This window comes from Hemiscyllium ocellatum, chromosome 6 (genome assembly GCF_020745735.1).
Source record: "Hemiscyllium ocellatum isolate sHemOce1 chromosome 6, sHemOce1.pat.X.cur, whole genome shotgun sequence".
Lineage (NCBI taxonomy): Eukaryota > Metazoa > Chordata > Chondrichthyes > Orectolobiformes > Hemiscylliidae > Hemiscyllium > Hemiscyllium ocellatum.
Genome location: NC_083406.1, coordinates 74940949 through 74963425, shown reverse-complemented (window position 1 = coordinate 74963425; position 22477 = coordinate 74940949). Strand labels below are relative to the sequence as shown.

General features: G+C 39.1%; 1 protein-coding gene across 1 annotated transcript in view; it reads right to left on the bottom strand.

Moving 5' to 3' along the window:
- Window positions 1-22477, bottom strand: part of dync2h1 (dynein cytoplasmic 2 heavy chain 1) — a 561613-nt gene that overhangs the window by 476594 nt on the left and 62542 nt on the right. The window contains exons 15-25 of the mRNA XM_060826048.1: window positions 21099-21260; window positions 20543-20641; window positions 16415-16554; window positions 13225-13453; window positions 11686-11813; window positions 10448-10563; window positions 9115-9242; window positions 7765-7914; window positions 5989-6194; window positions 4982-5137; window positions 856-970 (exon numbers count right to left, since the gene is read on the bottom strand). Of these exons, the coding sequence (XP_060682031.1) occupies window positions 856-970; window positions 4982-5137; window positions 5989-6194; window positions 7765-7914; window positions 9115-9242; window positions 10448-10563; window positions 11686-11813; window positions 13225-13453; window positions 16415-16554; window positions 20543-20641; window positions 21099-21260 (1629 nt within the window). The remainder of the gene's footprint in view (window positions 1-855; window positions 971-4981; window positions 5138-5988; window positions 6195-7764; window positions 7915-9114; window positions 9243-10447; window positions 10564-11685; window positions 11814-13224; window positions 13454-16414; window positions 16555-20542; window positions 20642-21098; window positions 21261-22477) is intronic.

Sequence of the window (22477 nt, the reverse complement as noted above, 5' to 3'; positions counted from 1 at the left end):
TACCAAAATTCATTGGTACAGCTTTTCTGCATGTAGTGGATTTAAGAAGCTTTTGGAAAACTAAGGAAAGTGCGTGGAGTCAGTCACTCAAAGTTAAAACTCAGCAGAAAGGGGAAACAGAAAGCAATTGGAAGATGGGAACAACTGTAGACTGTTTGTTGCAAGGACAGTAACTCTGTGGAAAGTGTGGCTTGCGCTAAGTATGAGAAGACAAGCATTCTTTTCTGTAGTTTAAAGTTTAAGTCACTGACAATAATTGCATCTAGTCAATGGTTTTTTTTAGTCATTTGTTACAGGGGAAAAACATTTAAAACATGCAGCTTGATCATGACATCCTTTTTAGAGATTAACAAAGTTTGATTTTCTTTTTAAACATTACTGGTTTCTAGAGGGAATGTAAGAAAGTTTAGCAAAATTCAAGTAAAATCAGTTAATTTCACAGAAAACAAATTAAATTTACGTTATAAAATCTTTGCTGGGATTGCTCTCTCATCAAGGCAAGGGATATTAACTGCTCAGGGAAAGAACACACTGTATTTTGGTTACTCAGACTCAGTATCATCCACACAAGGTCAGATTTAACGTGGCTAGATGCAAAGCAATGTTCAATCCCAACACTTTTTTGGACACTGTTTTGGGATTATCAAATTAGGAGTAAGTTGTTACAATGGATCCATACGCAGTAAAACTGGATTGAGGAAGACCAACTACTTTGCATGTAAGGAAACTATGAAACTCGAAAACAGTCATCCCAACCTCAAATCTGGTCCCAGTGGTGATAGGCCAGTTTTAACTCATCTAGACCCGGGATCCCCTCTTCTTTCTAGCTCTGATAATACACGTAAAGCAATTCACCTTATATCTGTCAACATCTTTCTGCAGTTTGACAGTTATTGTTGTTTGTTCATTTCTCTTTCTCAGCTTATCATGCCACATCAATAAAAAATCTTCAAAAATATAGATTTTACCCCTGTAAATTTAACATACAAATTAGATCAAAGAAATCTGCAATTACAGAAACAAACATAATTAATATTAATCTTCAAGTAGCACATACAGCAATTTTAATAATAACAAAAATCAGATCAGAGCAGCTAACTTATATGAAATGCTAAAATCAATTAATGGAACACACATTGTCAAATCTTGAGTTCTCTAAACTTAAGGTAAAACTTGTGTTCAGCAACTACTTCTGTCACAATTCAACATTATCGTAATACTTACTTTACAAAACAAATAGCAAGCATATTTAGCACAACAAACTTGCGTGTAATCACTTCAAGTAGGAAATACAAACCTTGTATCATTCTTATACACGATCAAATTTATCATTCTTTGTTTAAAGCACAGCAAAACAGTGTTTTATCATGTACAGGTTATGTTATATTATTCAAGCACACTACATTGCAAACACAGCATGTTGCTGTATACAGACTGATTCATGCTTTTATGAAAGTGTACAATCTCAAAAGCCTCAGGAATAAAAATCAGAAACAGTCCTACATTAGCATGTTTTCTAATAACCCAAAATATAGTTCAGGCATAGATATTAGATCAAGTTATGGTATCCCCAACCACTTATCTTCCATCCAGAGGGAATTTTCAAAATACTTTGTATTGTGCTGGGTAAGCAAGGAACCGAGCAGGAAATTAAAACAAACATCCAGCAAAAGCTTTTTGACAAAGGTGCTTTGGGTTAAATGGCATCTATGTGGGCTTTAAATTACATTATTCTAGGGGATATGAATGTCCAGAAGCATGAAAACACAATTTGAAGGAAGGTTCTTTAACAGAAGATACTACTTTGGTATCTAAGCACAGTAAACCATAATAGTTGAATAACCTATCAACAACCAAGAGTGGTTACTCAGGAAAGGTATCAGAAAGTCCTCAAACTATGAACCACTGCATCAGTATCTTCAGAAGAGGAAAATATTGAAGAAAACTATAAAGTAATATAAAAACAGAATAAGCAATATATGACTAGATGCACCAACTTGACATGTCAGTTGTAACAACTGGTCTTTCATTCAATTATTAAAAATTAATTTCAACAATGGAAAAAGTTTCACCATATGGATTTTATTATGATAAGATTATAGTAAAGGAATGTTTAAATTGAACAATGGTCAAGGTAACTATCTACATTATCTGATTAAGTCAAATTACCTTTTCACTGTTTGGATTAAGAACAGTAATGACACAGATATAACCATAGCCTGTTCTCCATTCCAGGTCTCTGCAAGAGTAACTCAGCTTGTCCCTCTCCTTCAAACTTTCCTTGTAAACTTTCAAGATCTTTTACCCTGGATTTTTGCTGGTGACTTAGGAAGCAAATTCTGCAATTCCACCAATTTATCATTAAGGTTACTACTAAGGTTCCCAAACATTTTCCCACTATCCCCTTATTTCATGATTGGAAAACTGTTGGGATCCTTCAGTGACAACTGTAAAAGTGCAAGGTTAATGGGTTAAGGGAGACAAGGGAGGGAGAGTGACTGTAAGAGGGAGGAGGGGGAACAAATATCTATGAGAAGTGAGGGGGGTGGAGGAATGGTGAGGAGGAGGGTGCTGGACAGATCTTTCAGGTCTAAAGGAGAAAGGAGTGGAGTGGGCTTGTGAGAGCACATGCTCTAGAATTGAAAGGGTAATGCGAAGATCTTGTGTTTTTTGCTCAAAGCATGCAAGATCTGCCATTTTTACTAGTGCAGGAACCAAGCTTCGAGATTGAGTCTGGGTTACCAGCTTATTAAGAATCACATCAAATTTGGTTTTTCTTCAATGGAAGTTCAGGATTTTCACTGATTACTGAAATCAAAGTTCATGAACAGATCTGTTTTCGCCTTAAAAATGTATTCATGTGCCAATGAGACAACACAATTAAGATACTGCAGAATTATCGATCAGTCAATCTTGCAGAATCATTGCTCAGTCATGTTCACTAGCTAGAAGTAGTTCCATTAGTTTTTGGCAGACATTACTAAATAGTGCACATCATAACTGGGCATTTCATCTTGAGGGAGAAAATTGATTTTTTATCTTAACCCATTTTTAGCATTACCAGCTTCACATCAATATTCAGAACAGCTTTAAGGTCTTGATGATCTGGTTGTGACCCTTCAGTGAGAACTGTAAAGGTCCATGGTTGGTGGGTTAAGGGAGCCTACCTGCCCAGTCTTTACCTGTCAGATGTTTTACGGAGAACCGTGTCTACCATGCAATTGGACTTACAGGCCTTTAAGTGGTCAATTAAAGGCCACAAGGGCCTCATCCCAAAACTGCATCTCAGCATCCCAAACTCAATCCCATGAATGAATAATAAAAACTGACCATTATTTGGCTGAAGACTGCATTTCCACCTCTTAATACACCTACTAAAACAGGAGAGGCTTTATATAATAAAACAAAGGGTGGATTTCTCAAAGCATCATTGTCTCTACGTCTCCATGCACCAACTAAAAAGCCAATGAGGAGTCCACCCATAGAAAAACCACTGCCCTCCTACTATTTAATGATGAATGTCATAGTAGGAGGCCATGGCTTAGTAGTATTATCACTGAACCATTAATCCAGAGACCCAGGAAATGTGCTGGGGAGCAGAGTTTGAAGTCCACTATTGCGGAATTTGGATTCAATAAAAATCTGGAATTAAGAGTCTAATGATGACCATAAATCCATTGTTGATTGTCGGAAAAACACATCTGGTTCATTAATGCCCTTTAGAGAAATACACTGCCAGTCTGGCCTACATGTGACTCCAGTTCCACTGCAATGTGGTTGACTCTCAACTGGGATGGGCTATAAATGCCGGTCTAGCCAGTGACATTCACATCCCATGAATGAATGAAAAGAAACTGACCATTATTTGGCTGAAGACTGCATTTCTAACTCTTAAGGACAAGAAGTCCTCCCTCAGGAGGTTAATCCCAATAGCACTAGGCAGAAACATCAACCATTCTTGGGGCTGATGGCAAGCCCTGATGGAGGTCATTACTGGAACTAGCCACCAAGATAAGGGGAGAACTTTCTCTGAGTCAGGATATCAAGCTGGTATACACTGAACAGGATTATACTGGTGGTGAAAACCCGTATCAAACAGTCTTCTGAACTCTGCATAGGGTTATGGAAAAAGAAATGACATTTTTGCAAATTAAGCATCACAAACATCCACTTAAAGGGAAGTACAAGAGCCACAGAGAAGGGGAACAGCAAAGGAAGAAACAAAATCTTGTGGGAGTGTCTCCAACAGGCAGAAGACCCACAAACAAGATCACTCCCAGTCTTGTTCAACATTTTGGACCTAAAATCGTTCGGGCACTAATTTGGAGTTTCCCCTGCTATTGGTAAAGTAGTACCTGAGATGCAGTTTTGGGATGAGGTCCTTGTGGCTTTTAATTGACCACTTTAAAAGGCCTTTAAGTCCAATTGCAGAGGAGACACTAATGCCTCTACTGCTCTCCATAAAACATCTGACAGGTCAGAAGTGGACAGGAAGGCCATGCAAAAGATTAGATTCCCTACAGTATGGAAACAGGCCCTTCGGCCCAACAAGTCCACATTGACCCTCCGAACAGTAACCCACCCAGACCTATTCCCCTACCCTATATTTACCCCTGACTAACACTATGGGCAATTTAGTATGGCTAATTCACCTGACATGCACATCTGTGGATTGAGGGAGGAAACCGGAGCACAGGGAGAATGTTTGAGTGGAGTTTGCACAGTCATCTGAAGCGGGAATTGTCCCTGGCGCTGTGACACAGCAGTGCTAACCACTGAGCTCTTTGCTGCCCCGAAAATAGATTTGTCATGCTCCTTCTGTCTTCAAACCCACCACCAGGACAGTGTAAGATTCAGCCCAAAGTTAAAGATTAATAAAGAGTAAATCTATACAATATCCTTTGGCATTTTGTAGAAAATTGAAAATTTGAAGATGCAGCAAATAAATTCATTCGATTTAAGACGGACTTATATGACTTACCTAAAGGAGATCCAGTCCTCATTTAGCATATTTTGTAAGCCTTTTGTAAAATCCTCATATAATGACCACATGCTTTCATACTGTTCCAGATTCTTACGCAGGCGCTCTGCCAATTCAAATTCAGGTTCCTCTACTTTAAAATGCTGACAGTCTTCACTGAAAAATGACATAGAAACAAGCTGTGTAAGAATAATGAATTAACCAGTAATTGTAGTATGTTATTAACTAAATGCACTAAGGTATATTACTGAGCCATACAGAGCAGGAAGATTCCAAGTGTGACTCCACATTTGTAACAAATTATCTCTTCTCACCTGAAGTGGAGCTTTGGGAAGATACTGGAGGGGGAAGAGAGAGAACTCAATAATTCACAATTCAATATTAAGTCAAGTTCCAGTGACTTCTCCTGGGAGGGCATACTAAGTTGTCAGAATAATTTTGTATTGAGTAGTGATGCCTAATGTCAAATAGGTTTCTAAACTCATTCCTGCAAGCTAGGCATCGCAACCAAGAATCCACAATGAATCATAGAATGCAGATGAGGAGCAGAAAAAAATGTAAACGAAAGCTTAACAATTGTAAACTGCTTGAAACTCTGTTCATGTTCACACTAAGAATGCCCTAATGTTTTGTTTATAGGTGATTTTGGTGTATACTCTAAAGACTTCCAAACTTAACAAAGTTACTATATTTTGTATATATCTCAAGTTGTCAATCCAAACAGATTTTGGTGTTCAAATTGATAATTTATCTATTAATTATGTGCCAAAAATGGACATTTCCAAATATCTAGCCCTGTATGATTCAAGCACAAGAAATCAGTGGAGTAAGAATTATATATACAAGTTGAAAATTAATTTCTTGGGAGTGTAGTGAACCAAATAACTGCATCTTGTCATCAAGTTTTCTTGTCTTAGCTTTCAGATTATTTCTTAAAGTATTACAAATTTCAGCATCATGTGATAAGTTTTATTTTGTAATGTTACTTGTCAGTCATAACAACATACATCAATTTCTTCCTTGTTGTTTCCAGTTCATCAAATTCAACTCTTTTCTCCTTTATACATTCCACACATTTGTTGAGTGTTTCCCCATTTCCACTGTCAACAATATCATCATTGGGCTTCAACTGATTCCAGCGAGCTTCAAACTTCTCCAGCTTTTGGATGTACATCTTAATGCGAGACTCAACATTTGATTTCATAATTTCAACCTAAAGAAATAAACACAAATTCAACTGAAGGTTATGGGAATTAAACAAAGTTTAATACTTCTTTCTTAAAATTAATGAAGTAAAATCACATGCTAAATAATATCCATACTTATTGGCATGATGTGAGCAAAACAGTTTTTTTAAGGTTATGAAGGATAATTATCATTTTTTTCATGCTTAATGTTTTGTTGGCTGTAGAAAAATCAGTACATAAAAATAAGAACATAAAACCAAATGTTTTTTCCTGCCCTTTGTTTACATACATTAAAATTTATTGTGATTCACAATTCAAACTTCATATTTCCAATTCAAGTGCTAAACAAATGTTTTTTTCTCCATCGCAAATCGATTGGCTGCAAGTACAACTGAATTTTAGTAATGAGAATTAAGATCAGTAGAATATCGTTAAGTATTTTTTATCTTTTGTTCAATTTTTGGCTGGAATGTTGGCAAAGAGGAGCAGAGATCAGCAGTATAAATATCACATTAATGAAACCAATGTCAGCAGCAACAAAAAACACTAACGTAACAATAAAGGAAAACCAAAGGACTGGAACATACAGTTGTGAAAAGAAAAGACAGGTCAAACCCTCCATCCGAGTAAAACAGTAACTTATTTGTGCCTCTTTTGTTTTACGAGACTGTATTTGTTCATTTCATTTGAATGATTGACATACCACTTTGTGGAGTACCTTCATTCAGTCTACGAGTGTTTAGTCAAGTCTTTTATATTATCTGCCCCAAATCCACTTTGACCTATCCTTGCCTTGTACAGTGTTCTCGTGAAGCTCAACGGAAACCTAAGGTCAGCACTTCATTTTCTAGTTGGCACTTTACAACTCAAAAGTAACTGCAAAATTGAATTTGAACACTATCACTTTTCAGACAGCAGCTGCAAGCAATGATTCTGCTATTTCCATTTACTCCTCCATTAGATTTCTTTTTAATTTTTGAATTGTCCCATTCCCATCCCCTTTTGAGTTGTACTGTCATCCCGTTGTCATTTAATTTTTAATGCCTTTCACCCTATCACAGGTCTTCCATTTTACTTTTCCCTTTTCCCACGCTTCTCATTTCCTATTTTTATACTTAATTAAATCTGATCCATATCTAACTTTTTCCAATTGTAATGAAAGAGCATTAACCTGAAAAGCTAATGGTTTCTCTCTAAAGACGCTGTCTTCATGGCTGATTATTTCCAACATATTCTATTTCACTGTACCACTTCACTGTGACAGATAACCAAGCATGGAGCAAGATGCAGTGAGCACAAATATAAAAAATTATTTTCCAAAGTATCAATTTAAAAAGGAGCTATCTTTGTCATAAAACTATGGAAACCCAGCCAAGGAACGCTAACATTTACAGACACTATAGATCACACAAAGATAGCCAAACAAAAGAATTTTAAAAATTCAAATAATCAAGGCAGAAAGTAAACAAATAATTATTTATGCCTTCCCATCCATAAATCTCAAGTTCACTACAAATCAATTTACATGAAAAGTACCAGGCAAAGCTCATGCAGGCTTTTATGTGGCAATTAAAAACATAAAACTAATGTACTTACTTGTTCTTTCACCATTAGTTGATGGCTCTCCATCATCAGTTGAAATTTGTCCCATTTCGCTCTAAGGCTGCTAAGAGTTTCAAGACCGCCACCTGCTACAGAGCGCAGCAGCTTGTTTTTATCTTCAGCATCTTGAAACAAGGGTAAAACCTTAAAGAAATGAAAAGATAGAAGTCAAACTAAGTGATGAAAATCTAATAGTAACACAAAGAAAGTATTATAAATGCAGATCAATTATAAACTAGCCCTATGCCCATCCAATCTTTTTAAAAATCTATCGCCCTTAATGTGAAGAAATGGTAAAAATGAACAACAAAGGCTTTGAATAAGCACCATTTGGGCAGTAATCTTTATTAATTCTTAACATAAATATGGATTTTAAAAACTGGGTGATAACTATCTTGGCAAGGCATCCAACTGAATCTGCTATTCATTAGAATAATCTTTGCACATTGAGGTTTAAAGTTCCAAGCAATTTGCTTAGAACTTTAACAACACAGAAAAGAAAAGCAGGCTTCTTGAATCTGTGAGCAGGGAACCGCATTTGTCTTTAACAAGTCAGGTCTAAGGATGGAGAAACAAAGAGCGCAGGGAAGGAGAAGATAGTGTAATTTAGAATGGGTGAATTCAACAGCAAGAATGAACTTGAATTTAAAAAACTGGAGAGCTCTGTTTGAAGAATACCAAGAAGCATGGACAAAATGTTCCCATTTGCAGTTAAATTGTTTGCTGAGATTCATGGCACTATCCTGTCCATCATAGCTCAAAATTACTATTCTGACGCAGTCCCCTGCTCATTACTATTATTATGAAAGTAGGCTCTTGGACACCTTTCTCAGGGGATTGTGACCAGAGAGACAGAAGTGCTCTCGAGCACAAAATACAAAGTCCAACTGCAGACAACTTTAGATGCAGCAAGCCAGGGACTACCCTCGTAGTGTAGCGTTCAAGCCTTAACATTCGGCGTTTTCCCCAAAGGAAGAACTCGAGGAGTCTAATCTAGAGCTGCTAGCAGACAGGTTGGAGGAAAGGAAGGCAGTCCTCTTATCACCTCATCTCCACAGGATTCCACAGTACCAGACACAAATTACAGCCCAAATCAGTGCTGTGTCCAGACAAAGTGGGACATGCAGCAGTGCAGGAAGAGGTTAATGATCTATGCTCCACAAGGGTGAGGACAATCTCCTCTCTGTTATCTCACACTCACAGGGCTACCATTCACTAATTCTGCTACTCTAAATGCAACTCAGAACAACTTGAACTTAAATATGGTCAAAATGTGTACAGTAGATAAAAAAATAAGCAGTTTAATTGATCTGTGCTTTGCATTTATTAGCAAACTGCTCTTACATGAGGTTTCTTTGAAGCAATCTCTGTGTGCTTTGAATTCGCCTCTCCAATTTCTTCGACTGTCTCAGGTCGAGTTGATAGTATTTCCATTGCATCACTCACAAAACTATCAATCTCATGGATATTCACTGTACAAAATAATTACAATTAAAAACAAAATGAGTGAGCAGCAGCTGTAAAAAAATCATGACACAATTAAATTATTCTGTTTTAAAATTTGGTATTTTACTATTCTTTCTTCATTATACTACAGGATCCAACAGCAAAAGTAGGCCATTCATTCACCCCATTTAGTCTGCTTGACCGTTCAATGAGATCACGACTTAACTGACAATCCTCAACTCCACTTTCCTGCCTTTTCCCAATAGTCCCTGAACCCCTTACTAATTAAAAATCTGTCTATCTCAGCCTTAAATATACTGAATAACCCAGTGTAGACAGCCCTCTGCAGTAATGGAAAACAATGGTTGCCATGCATTAACCAGGAATCGAACCTGGGCCAATTCTACCACTGAACCACCAATGTAACCATTTTAATATAAGTATTTATAAAAGCTGGCGTTCCAATTGGAAAGTAAGTTTCGAATGACACAATAAATATAACTTGCATCAGTCACTGTTTTAAATAAATTATTATTCAAAAGGAAAAGATTATTTAATCTTGTGGTTCTAATGGTGTTATATTATGAATTTTACATGACACCATTTTGCTACAACCTAGGTACATGCAGTTTTATAATATTAACAAATAAATTGGGGATCTACTGATGATAATTTAATTCCGAATTTCAGCGATAATCCAACAAATAATTATGTTCATCCCATGAAGCAATTCATTGACATTCAACTAGGTCAGTTAGGAGTGGGCATTAAACGCAGGCCTTCCAACTAATGCTCACATCCCATTAATGAATAAACAAAGCAACATTTTCAAATCTCATCATGTAAAAACAAGAATATTCATGGCATTCTTATGTTTGCCCTGATGAGTGTAAGACAACAAGCTTCGGCAACATGTCTCCCTTTTAAACAATGTGCAAACTCTGTATTAGAGTAAAAAGTGAGGTCTGCAGATGCTGGAGATCAGAGCTGAAAATGTGTTGCTGGTTAAAGCACAGCAGGTCAGGCAGCATCCAAGGAACAGGAAATTCGACATTTCGAGCCAGAGCCCGAATGATGAAGGGCTCTGGCCCGAAACGTCGAATTTCCTGTTCCTTGGATGCTGCCTGACCTGCTGTGCTTTAACCAGCAACACATTTTCAGCAAACTCTGTATTACCAAGTAAGCATTAAAATTAACACTAACTGTACTGCACGTAATAAAAATGTCTTACCTTGAATGGACTTCCTTAATGACTGAAGTAAGGCATCAAATAGCATCTGAATATGGTCATCAATCATAGCTTTCACTGGGTTACAATTAATTGTAATACAATCCACTTTGATGATACTGTAAGATTTGCATTTTTTAAACAAAATTTCCATTTTGGTCACACAGGAAAAATAAGTAAGAAAAATGATAATTTTGCTTATATTCCATTCTCTTGTACAAACAATCCTGTGGCTCTCATCATTACAATGGGAATGAGATAAGATCAACAATGTTTTGCTCAGAACCAGGGCACAGGATAACAGAAGAGTCATGAAAATAGCAACTCTGAGTCAAATGTTCACTGTGCTGAGGGGGAGGCAATGTTGCATTGTGTTGACTTTCTAACATAATCCCACCCCCTCGCAAATTTGATGGAGGCCACAGGTCTGGATCCAATCATCAACTTTGGCATTAAATTTGATCTTAGTAACCAAATACAATGCTCATCTCAAAGTCACACAAGTTAGACCACTAGCAATACATCTTCTGCCCGGATCTGTTCCAGGAAGGGTGCTCACTTGTGGCTGGAAATGAGCCGGAAAAATGCTGTTTCTGGGCACACATTTGGATAAGATATCTGTGGTAATCTTTGCGTTACCCAGTAGAACTCCACCTCAAGAATCCCCACTTGTGTCCATGAGGGAGCAGACTTGATCAGAGGGTTTTGCTGTATAGATATTTCAATTACAGGGGCTGAGGGAGCTGATGATGACATTGTCGCATGATCATAATCACCTGATGAAGGAACAGCACTCCGAAAGCTAGTGCTTCCAAATAAACCTGCTGGACTATAACCTGGTGTGTGATTTTTAACATTGCCCCATGAAGCATTCATCCCTCAACATCACTGCTGACTACCTCAACCCTTTCATGGGATTTAAGAGTATTAAAGGGATTCACCAACTGAGGCACAACTGGAATCCAATTTAAATCTTTGTGCAATCGGCACCACTGAGCCGCAAATGCTACTGAATAGGGTGTAGATTCTGAGCATTTTGGGACACTCTGTTGCATCCAACTAATATGATACTGTATATGGCTGACTGTGAGATTTATCACTCACTCAAATATGACATCAACAAATATTTAATAAAGAAACCTAAGAACACTTTAATCATTTCCTGCTAAATTAACCTTTTCATTGTCATGCCAAATGCTTTTCAAAATAAAAGGCATGTATATAAATAAATTAAATTCAACCTTGGAAGCTTTTCAGATTCCTTCCCTCGTCCTTTAAGAGCCTTAAAATTCTTCTCCCAGTCATTTACAGTGTGGAGATGTTCCTCAATTAATGCCTCAACATCTACTTGTCCAAGCACAATCCATTCCTTTAAAAGGAGAAAAAAATCTATTTCTAATTATTACAGTTAATAGCTCCAATGAACTACTTGTGATTTATTGTATTCATTTTCAATAAAACAAAATCAATAAAAAATGTGACAAACTAAAATAACTCAGAAGTATAACATTCTGTTATATGCAAACTTGATTACTTTGAATTGAACTTTCTGGCTAGTGTTTCCTGCAATTATCTTAAACTATCTATAATACAATACCAAATAGGTTAATGTTATATTTGAGGATTGTTTGTCATTCTTCCACAGGTTTGAAACAATTAATTTTAATATTAATTTTGTTCCAAGTACAAGTATTGAGGCCTTCTACAATGATCCCTCCATTTTATGAACAACTGTAAGAAGTTTATGTACCTTTTAATCAGTAACATTAAGACCATCTGATTTTAGAGAAGATTTGTAGCATAGCTGTGGATCAAGTTGCAAGTTTGCTCACTGAACTGGTAGATTTTGTTCTCAGACATTTTGTCGCCATGCTAGGTAATATCATCAGTGAGCCTCCAATGAAGTGCTGGTGTTCTGTCCCACTTGCTATTTTTGTGTCTTGGTCTGTTGTGGTGGGTGATATCACTTGCGATTCTTTTTCTGAGAGGTTGGTAAGTGGGGTCCAAATTGATATGTTTGTCAATGGAGTTCCAGTTTGAATGTCAGGCCTCTGGGAATTCCCTGTTTAGCCTGTCCCAGGATGAAGGTATTGGCCCAGTTGAACTGGTGTCCTTAATTTGTCTGTGTATATGGATACTCGTGATAGTTGGTCATGTATTTTGGTGGCAAGTTGGGGCTCCTGTATCCTGGTGGCTAGTTTTCTGCCTGTCTGGCCAATGTAATGTTTATTACAGCTCCACCACCACCCTCACCCCTCTCTCCCTCTCCTCCCCTACCCCCACCCCCATCCTCCACCCCCAATTACCTCTGGAGATCCCAAAGACCTTTCTTTCCTCCCTCCTGATTCTCATGCCTACACTGCCCCAGCAACATTTTCTAAAACGAGGACTGTCACAACCCCTCTACTACCCCTTTGCCTTACATGTGCCAAATGTTCTTCCAATGAAACATCAACCAGAAAAAAACCAAAGCCAAGATCTGATGCCATCTTACAAACTTTTTTCCTGCAAATTGATTCCATTTCTTTCATTAACCAAATTCATGGGCTGATCCAGCTTAATCATGTTCAGAATCATATTTGATCCAAGGTTAAAATGCCAATGCAATAACTTCTCCAGCACAAAGACAATATCTTTTCAAGGAAAGAAGCAGCATAAGCATGATGAGCCATATGACTCCTTTCTTTGCTATATTACTGTTTGATTCAATAAGATACAATAGTATTTCTCAAACTAAAATTCGAAATTAGTTTGGTGAAGAAGATAATAAACTGCTTTACTTGAAACTTCTCTAATGCTGCTGCCAGGCGTTTGAATAGATCTTCTGCTTTACGGAAAACAGTGACAAAACCTTTTGCATTCCTCTCTATCATGACAACAAAAATGGGTTCTTCTCCTGGTTCACATGTACCCTTGAATTGGTTTGGAATAGAAATAAACCGCTTCATTTCTCTGTAGTATTTTGCCCGTAGTTCTTCAAATGGTGGTTTGAACTGCAGCCTTCCTTGTCTGCATAAAATATAAGAGACAAAAATTGTAATCGCAAACAATGTAATTCATTAGAGCTTACAAAATATCAAATTGACAATATGCTGCCCACAGCCACTTAATTAGAACTAATCAAAATATACAGAAGATTACACACACAGATTGGCCCTAACTCTGCAGTTGGATGGGTTGCACAGACTTAATGCTGCCCAGGATTTTGTCAAGGATTCAGCCATACAGAAACAGAGAATTGATTTCTGCCAGAAATCAGGCATGCAGCAATTTTGGTGAATTTCATGGAAAGTTCTTATCCATGGGGCCAAGCAGGTTTTCTCATGCTCTCATCCAAAGCTCACTCACTAATTATGCTCCACACTTCAATGGTACCACACTCACTGTATCTTCCGAGTCAGCATAGGCAGAAGTACCTACCATTACCAGGACATCCAGGATCCCTGGCACCAGTGCCATGTTAATAATCCAGCTGTGTACCCAATACAGTGCTGCCAGTGTGCAGTGCCCTGCATGGAGTGTTTCATTTGCCCCAGACATGAGGCAGAGAGGGACCCGGAGGTCCTGGTAAACTGAGTAATGTAGTAGAGGGCTATCCTTTTCCTGCAGAACAGCAAAATGACCATGACCTCAGACTGTGTCAGTCTGATCTGAGGTTGTCACCTGAGTCAGTACCATTTCCATAGTCAGGAGGAATGCACATCAATGCTGCAAGAATGTCAATGCTCATCTGCGTTTTGCTCATTATCATTGCTACTACACACATGTCGGACCATAACATATAAGAGCAGAATTTGGCCATTTAGCCCATCAGGTCTGCTCCATTATTCAATCATGGCTGATATGTTTATCAACTCTATTGTCCTGTCTTCTCCCCATACCCTTGATCCTCTTACTAATCAAGAACGAATCTATCTCTGCCCTAGATGCACTCAATTACTTGGCTCTACAGCCTTTTGTGACAATGAGTTCTACAAATTAACCATCCTCTGGCTAAAGAAATTCCTGCTCATCTCAGTTCTAAATGGTTGTGTTTTCACTCTGAGGTTAAGCCCTTAAATCTAAGTCCCTCCTACTCATAGTAACATCTTTGCCACATCCACTCTATTCAAACCTGTCAGCATTCTACAAGTTTCAATCAGATCCTCTTTTATCCTTTAAACTTGAATGAGCACAGATCTAGAATCCTCAACCGCTCCTCATATGACTTACCCTTTAACACAGATCATTCTTGTTAACATCCTCCAGATCTGCTCCAAAGCCAGTACATCCTTCCTTAAATACGGAGCCCAAAACTGCTCATAATATTCCAATTGTGGTCAGACCAAACCCTTTTACAGCCTCAGCAGTAAATCTCTGTTCTTGTATTCTAGCTCTCTTTAAATAAATGCTGAAAATGTGTTGCTGGTTAAAGCACAGCAGGTTAGGCAGCATCCAAGGAACAGAAAATTCGACGTTTCGGGCCAGAGCCCTTCATCAGACCTCACATTTTACTCTTTAAATAAATACCAATATCGCATTTGCCATCCTAACTGCCAACTGAACCTGTACGTTAACCTTAAGAGAATCCTGAACGGGGACTCCCATGTCTCTTTGTGATTAAGATTTTTGAAGCCGTGCCCCAGTCAGAAAATACTCTATGTCTCTATTCCTCCTACCAAAGTGCATAACATCACACATTCCCCACCATTATATTTCATGGGCTACTTCTTTGTCCATTCTAGGCCAGTCCTTCTGCAGCCTCCCCACCTCTTCATTTCTACGTGTGCTTCCAGCTTTCTTTGTGTCATCTGCAAATTAAGCAACAATGCCCAGAATTCCTTTATCCACCTACTTCCTGCCAAGGCTCATGCTCCACCTTTCTCACTATTGCCTGCAACATGATCCTTCATTCACTTGCTCTCATCCAAACCCCCACACTACTAATTCTGCATGTCTACACTTCCTACTCACTCACTTAAAACCTCATCACATTTGCTCCACTGGCACCAGCACTAGAATTTTGCTGGCAGCTTTCACCTCACTCAATCTCTCCCTTTGTCTCGTTGCAGGAAAATGTGGTCTACAAGAGGACAGAGAGAGCCGAGATAGGTAGTGGCGTGCCAAACATTCAGGTACACACCCCCTTAGGAGGAAAGGACCCTGTCCACTTAGCCCCACCCCCATCCAGGTCCCAGGCACATCCATATACTAGATACATTTGTGCACCATTCCCAATCAGATGAGCTATGCTCTTACTAAATGACAAAGCAGATTTGAGGAGCTGAATGGCCAACTCTTTCTATTTCTTATGGGTATTTTTAATCAACCTATTCAGAGATGTCTTGACACACCTCTGGAGGTGGGACTTGAACCTGGGCCTCCTGGATTAGAAGTAGGGACACTATTACTGCACCACAAGGGCCCACAATTCCTTATTATAATCCCTGCAGTGTGGAAACAGGCCCTTTGGCCCAAGGCCAAAGTCCACACCAACCCTTCGAAGAATAACCCATCCAGACCCATTCTGATACATTTACCTTTGACTAATAAGCTACATTATGGACAATTTAGCATGGCCAATTCTCCTAAACTGCACACCTTCGGATTGGGGGAGGAAACCGGAGCACATGGAGGAAATCCCCGCAGATATGGAGAGAATGTGCAAACTCTATACAGACAGTCGCCCGAAGCAGGAGCCAAACTCAGGTCCCTGGCACTGTGAGGGAGCAGTGCTAACCACTGTTGTCCGCATTGTTATTAAAATTCCAATTTGAAGCACTTGATAGTGTCATTGATTCAAAATTGCGAGACAGAATTTTGGTGAAAGAAGCATGAAGTTTTTTTTGATAATTATCAAATTTACCTTGATATTTTCAGAACAATCAGTTACAAATTGCAATCGGAATAGTACGGTTATTCAATAAACTGGATTATCCCCATAAAATAAACATTAAGCAATATATTGCATGATACATTTCAATTTCCTACTTGAACGTCAACTCAACAACAATTTCAGGAAGGTTTTCATTCAAGGCTTCCAAGCCCATCTGATACTGATGTTCCAGTGCTTTGTACAACTGATGATTCCAGTGCTGTCGCCATGCCTTCATATCACCAGAATGAAAGCCCTTGAAAAAAAAATGTAAATATAAAATAACCTCCAACTAACACATAGCTGTCACAAGAATGGGAACAAGTCATTCTACCCCAAAAGCTTGTTCTGCCATTCAAATATGACATGGTGAAATTATACTACAACTTACCCAGCTATGTTTCAGATGCCCTGATACCCAAAATCTCTGTATCACCCAACTGTCCCAGCATCCCAGACATTTGGGAGATACAGGATAGAATTTAATATTATCGCCAGGAGTGAGTTTGGATGAAGGAGAATAAATTTAATTGGCTAGAGAGAGGGCAGACTCAGAACCTCACCACTTTTCTGCCTCCATCTTGATCAAGTCAAAGTATTTTTTCAAACAGCATGAAAACAGGTTCTATGTTCCATCACGCCTATGTCGGTCATCAAACATCATCCACTAAAGAGGAAGCAGTGGCATAGCGGCAATACAAGAGGAACCACGATTATCCAACATTCAATCCTCCGAGAATTAGAGTGTCCGGCAAGATCGCATCGTCCCAATGCTTCGCTAAACTATGTTATCCAGCATTCAATTATCCAGAATTCAATTAAACAAACAAAATACTTCGCACCCATGTCCTTCGGATAGTCGAGGCTCTGCTGTATTGTAGGGACATGAGTTCACTTGCCACCATGGCAAATAGTGAAATTCCAATTTAATAAAAAGTTAGCCGAACAGAAACCACGGAACCAGCATTAAGGGTCAGAAAAACCCAAATAGTTCACAATGATTTTTCAATGAAGAAAATCTGCATTTCTTACCTGGTCTGGCCAACATATGACTCCAGACCCAGAGCAATGCAGCTGACTCTTAACTGCCCTCTGGGCAACTGGAGATGGGCAATAAATACTGGCCCATCCAGCGACACCTACATCACATGAATGAATAACAAAAAATCCCATTTTCTTGTACTTCACCTGTAGCCTAGTATTGTATGGCATTTCAAGTGCTTATCTAAATAGTTCTTAAATGTTTTGAGGGTTTCCACCTCCAGCATCCTTTTAAGCAGTGAGTTCCAGTTACCCACAACCCTCTAGTTAAAAAGCTTTGCTTCAAATCCCCTCTAAACCTTCTGCTCCTTACCTTAAAACTGTGACCGGCATTACTGACACATTTACTGAGGGGAAACATTTCTCCCTATTTACCCCATGTCCCTCAGAACTTTGTACACCTCAGTCAGACTCCACCCATTTTGACCTTCTCTGCTCCAAGGGAAATAACCACAGCCCAGCTAGCCGACCTTCATGTCAGCCCAGGCAATACACTGGCAAATCTTTTCTGCACCCTGTCTAGCGCAATCACATTCTTCCTAATAATGTGGTGACCAGAACTGCACACAGCACTTCAGCTGTGACTTCACAAAATGATACATACAACTCCACCACAATATTATTTTCTCTTACATTCAATGACTAATGAAGGCAAGTACCCCATATACCGTCTTAACCATCTTATCCACCTATCCTGCTATCTTCAAGGATCTCTGGCATGCAGACATCAAGATCCCTTCGATCCCCTGTACTTCCCAGAGTCCTATCATTTAAGATGTACTGCCTTGCCTTGTTAGTTCACCAAACTGCATCACGCACACTTCTCAAAAGTACATTCCATTTGCCACTGTTCAGCCAATCTGACAAACCTGTACATACCTGTAGTTTGAGGCTTTCCTCCTTATTTACCACACCACCATCTGTAAACTTAAGTAACATGGAGGGAAGGCTCGTGGATAGCCTTCCCGTACCAACACTAACTGAAGCTTATAAATGGACAATTAATGGCTAGTTAAGGATTTCATCTCACTACCTCTGGTATTCCACCAACACTCGGGGAGCCCTAAAGGCAAAACCACATTTAATTTTCTTGCGGACTTCTGATGTTGGAGTGGGTTTTCTCTTTTTCAAAGGCATTCAGTGTACTTGGTATTGAGAAGTGACAGGTGAGGAAGCTGAAAGCCATCACTTTGCCTTTTGTCTCAAACTACTTATCACTCTCCCTGACCCCGTTTGCTCAATCTCAACTGTGGCTCGGGTCCTGCTCTAATCATGAGCTTCTGATGGATGTATTGCCAGCACCTGCCACTGCTCCCCAGGAAGAAGGCAAGAGAATGCGGTTGAGACACATATCAGCCATAACTGAATGGCAGAGCAGACTCGATGAGCCAAATGACCTAATTCTGCTCTTGTATGTTATGGTAGTGCTAACTACACTGTGATAGGTAAATTGACAGGTGTAAGATGACCAAGAATGACCAAAGGAACAACAGTGAAAAGAAACGAGCAGGAGATGGAATTTTTCTTTCAATTCATTCATGGATGAGGTTGAAGTATGGATAAAGGAGTAGCATTAGGCAACCTTGCAACATAGAGTCATAGAGTTATAGTGATGTACAGCACAGAAACAGACCCATTGGTCCAACTCGCCCTTGCCAACCAGATATCCCAACCCAATCTAGTCCCACCTGCCAACATCCGGCCAAAATCCCTCCAAACCCTTACTATTCATATACCCATCCAGACGCCTTTTAAATGTTGCAATTGTACCAGCCTCCACCACTTCCTCTGGCAGCTTATTCCACACACGTACCACCCTCTGTGTGAAAAAGTTTCCCCTAGGTCTTTTTTATATCTCTCCCCTCTCACCCTAAACCTTTGCCCTCTAGTTCTGGACTCCCCCACCAAGGGAAAAGATTTTGTCTATTTAGCCAATCCATGCCCCTCATGATTTTGTAAACCTCTATAAGGTCACCCCTCAGCCTCTGATACTCTAGGGAAAACAGCCCCAGCCTGTTCAGCCTCTCCCTATAGCTCAAATCCTCCAACGCTGGCAACATCTTTGTAAATCTTTTCTGAACCCTTTCAAGTTTCACAATATCTTTCCGATAGGAAGGAGACCAGAAGTGCACGCAATATTCCAACAGTGGCCTAACCAATGTCCTGTACAGCCGCAACATGACCTCTCAACTCCTGTACTCAATGCTCTGTCCAATAAAAGAAAGCATACCAAACGCCTTCTTCACTATCCTATCTACCTGCGACTCCAATTTCACGGAGTTATGAACCTGCACTTCAAGGTCTCTTTGTTCAGCAACACTTCCTAGGACCTTACCATTAAGTGTATAATTCCTGCTAAGATTTATTTTCCCAAAATGCAGCACCTTGCATTTATCTGAATTAAATTCCATCTGCCACTTCTCAGCCCATTGGCCCATCTGATCAAGAACCCATTGCAATCTAAGGTAACCTTCTTTGCTGTCCACGACAACTCCAATTTTGGTGTCATCTGCAAACTTACTAACTATATATCTTATGCTCACATCCAAATCATTTATATAAATGATGAAAAGTCATGGACCCAGTACCGATCCTTATGGCACTTCACTGGTCACAGGCCTCCAGTCTGAAAATCAACCCTCCACCACCACCCTCTATCTTCTACCTTTGAGCTAGTTCTGTATCGAAATGGCTAGTTCTCCCTGTATTCCGTGAGATCTAACCTTGCTAACCAGTCTCTCATGGGGAACCTTGTCGAATGCCTTACTGAAGTCCGGATAGATCACATCTACTGCTCTGCCCTTATCAATCCTCTCTGTTACATCTTCAAAAACCTCAATCAAGTTTGAGAGACATTATTACCCACGCACAAAACCATGTTGACTTCCCTAATCAGTCCTTGCCTTTCCAAACACATGCACATCATGTCCCTCAGGATTCCCTCCTGATAAATATTAGGTCAGTGGTTCAGTGCCCCTTGAATACTGTATGAATATACAGTATTGTATATTATTAGCAAAATATTGACTACCCATTTAATTTTCCATTAATTTTTACACAGTAGTAAGCTGTAATAACATCATTAATACATAAACAAATTTACTATTTGTCTCTCAGAATTAAACAACAGTGAGCACATTACATTTATGAATATAAATGTCTTAAGTTCTCGTTATAATGCAATAAACATTTAGGTAAAATACCTGTGACTCAAGAGTAGAGAAAACAAATCTCAGTTCCTGCAGTCCATCTTTCCATCGCTGCTGTTGGCGAAGTAGATCAATACTCATAAGTGCTACAACCTATAAAAATAAAGCATCCCTAATCAATAGCCATACCAATCAAATAATTTGTCAACAGCAACTTATACTTTAAACAATATGTTGTAAGTTTTAAGTTAAGTTCAGTGATTTAAACAAGGGTGACAGAGAAGAATAAATTTTCAGTCAAGATTGGGTTCCAGGTTGGAGGTGGGTGGATCCACAGTTACTTTGCAAGTTTCCAACAAGATCTCAATATGAACCATTTTCAAACAAGTAGGCACAGGGTTGTAACAACTACCTGCTGATGTAATCAAGTAGTTAATTGTCCAGTGTTTGCAAACTACAAACCTGTCAGGTTGCTTCATGACTAAATTACATTTTGTTTCAAAATAAGGGGCATTTCTAGCCCTTATTTATGTAATAATATATTTGTAATGTGCAAGAATGGATGTGATAGTCCAAACAATGTTTCCAATGCCATAATTTATATTCTTACCTTATCACAGAAGTCAGTGTGACATTTCCTCAATTTTCTGTTTTCTGTGGTAAGGCGCTCCGCTGCAGTGTTGAGTTTCTGAATATAAGCCTCCAGCTCCTTTGGGTTATCCCAGGTGATCTGTAGTTTGCTGCCAGATTCCTTGGATCCAGCTTTTGGATTCTATTTAAAAAATGAGAACTTTTTTTTCCATTTTTACACCTGATATGTATGTGTTCTTGGCTTAGCTAACATTTATTTGTCATCCCTAATTATTCTGCAGAGGTTGGTGGGGCCTTCCTGAAGGACTTAATATGTAGGGACAAGTTAGTCTTTGCCGAATTCCTAGCCTCTGGTCTGCACGTATACCTACTCAATGTACACAAGCTGGTTAAGATCAGTTTCTGATTAAGGATAGCCCTAAGGATGTTGATAGTGAAGAATCCAGCAACAATAATGTTACGGAACATCAAGGGGAGATAGTTTGATTATCTCTTGTGGGACTGGGACATTGCCTGACACGTGACTATTACTTTCCACTTATCAGCTACTTACAAACCTGGATGTTGCTGTCCAGATTTTGCTGCCTATGGGCATAAACAGCTTCAATATCTGAGGATTTATGAATTATGATGACCATTGAGTACTCATCAGCAACCACCTCACTTTTGATCTTACGATAAACGGAAGGTCATTCCGGAAGCAAATGAAGATGGATCAGCCTCGGATACTACGCTAAGAACCCCTATAGTGATATCTTTGGATTGAAATGATAATATCCACAACCACCTTCCATTGTCCTCATAATGACATGAACCAGTAGAGATCTCTTCCCCAACTGCCATTGATTTCAATTTTACTAAGGCTCCTTGTCGCCATTCTTGGTCAAAGACAACACTGATGTCAAGGATAACTTCAAATCTGGAGGTTATGTTTGGACCAAGTCTTTAATAAGGTCAGGAGTCGAGTGGCCCTGCCTGAATTCAAACGTAGCATCAGTGAGCAGGTTATTCCTTTGGAAATACTGCTTGATAGCAATGTCAATAACCTCTTCAATCACTTTGTTGATGATGGAGAGTTGACCATTAGGGTGGTAACTGGCTGGGTTGGATTTGTCCAGCTTTTTATGCACAAAGATACCAAGGCAATTTTCTACATTGGCAAGCAGATGTCAGTGTTGTAACTGTTCTGGAACTCCAATTACTAAGCTACTGGCAAGTCACTGTGCTAGCAGAGTATATTCTGAGCAACTAGACAGGATCAGAAGAAAGCACGTACAATCAAGCAGTTTTCTTTGCTTTAAATTTATCAGCCATGACAATATTTGATTACACAGTTGCCACTGCTCCCTGGACAAGAGAATTTTACAAACTAACCATCCACAGATAAAAAGCAAATCA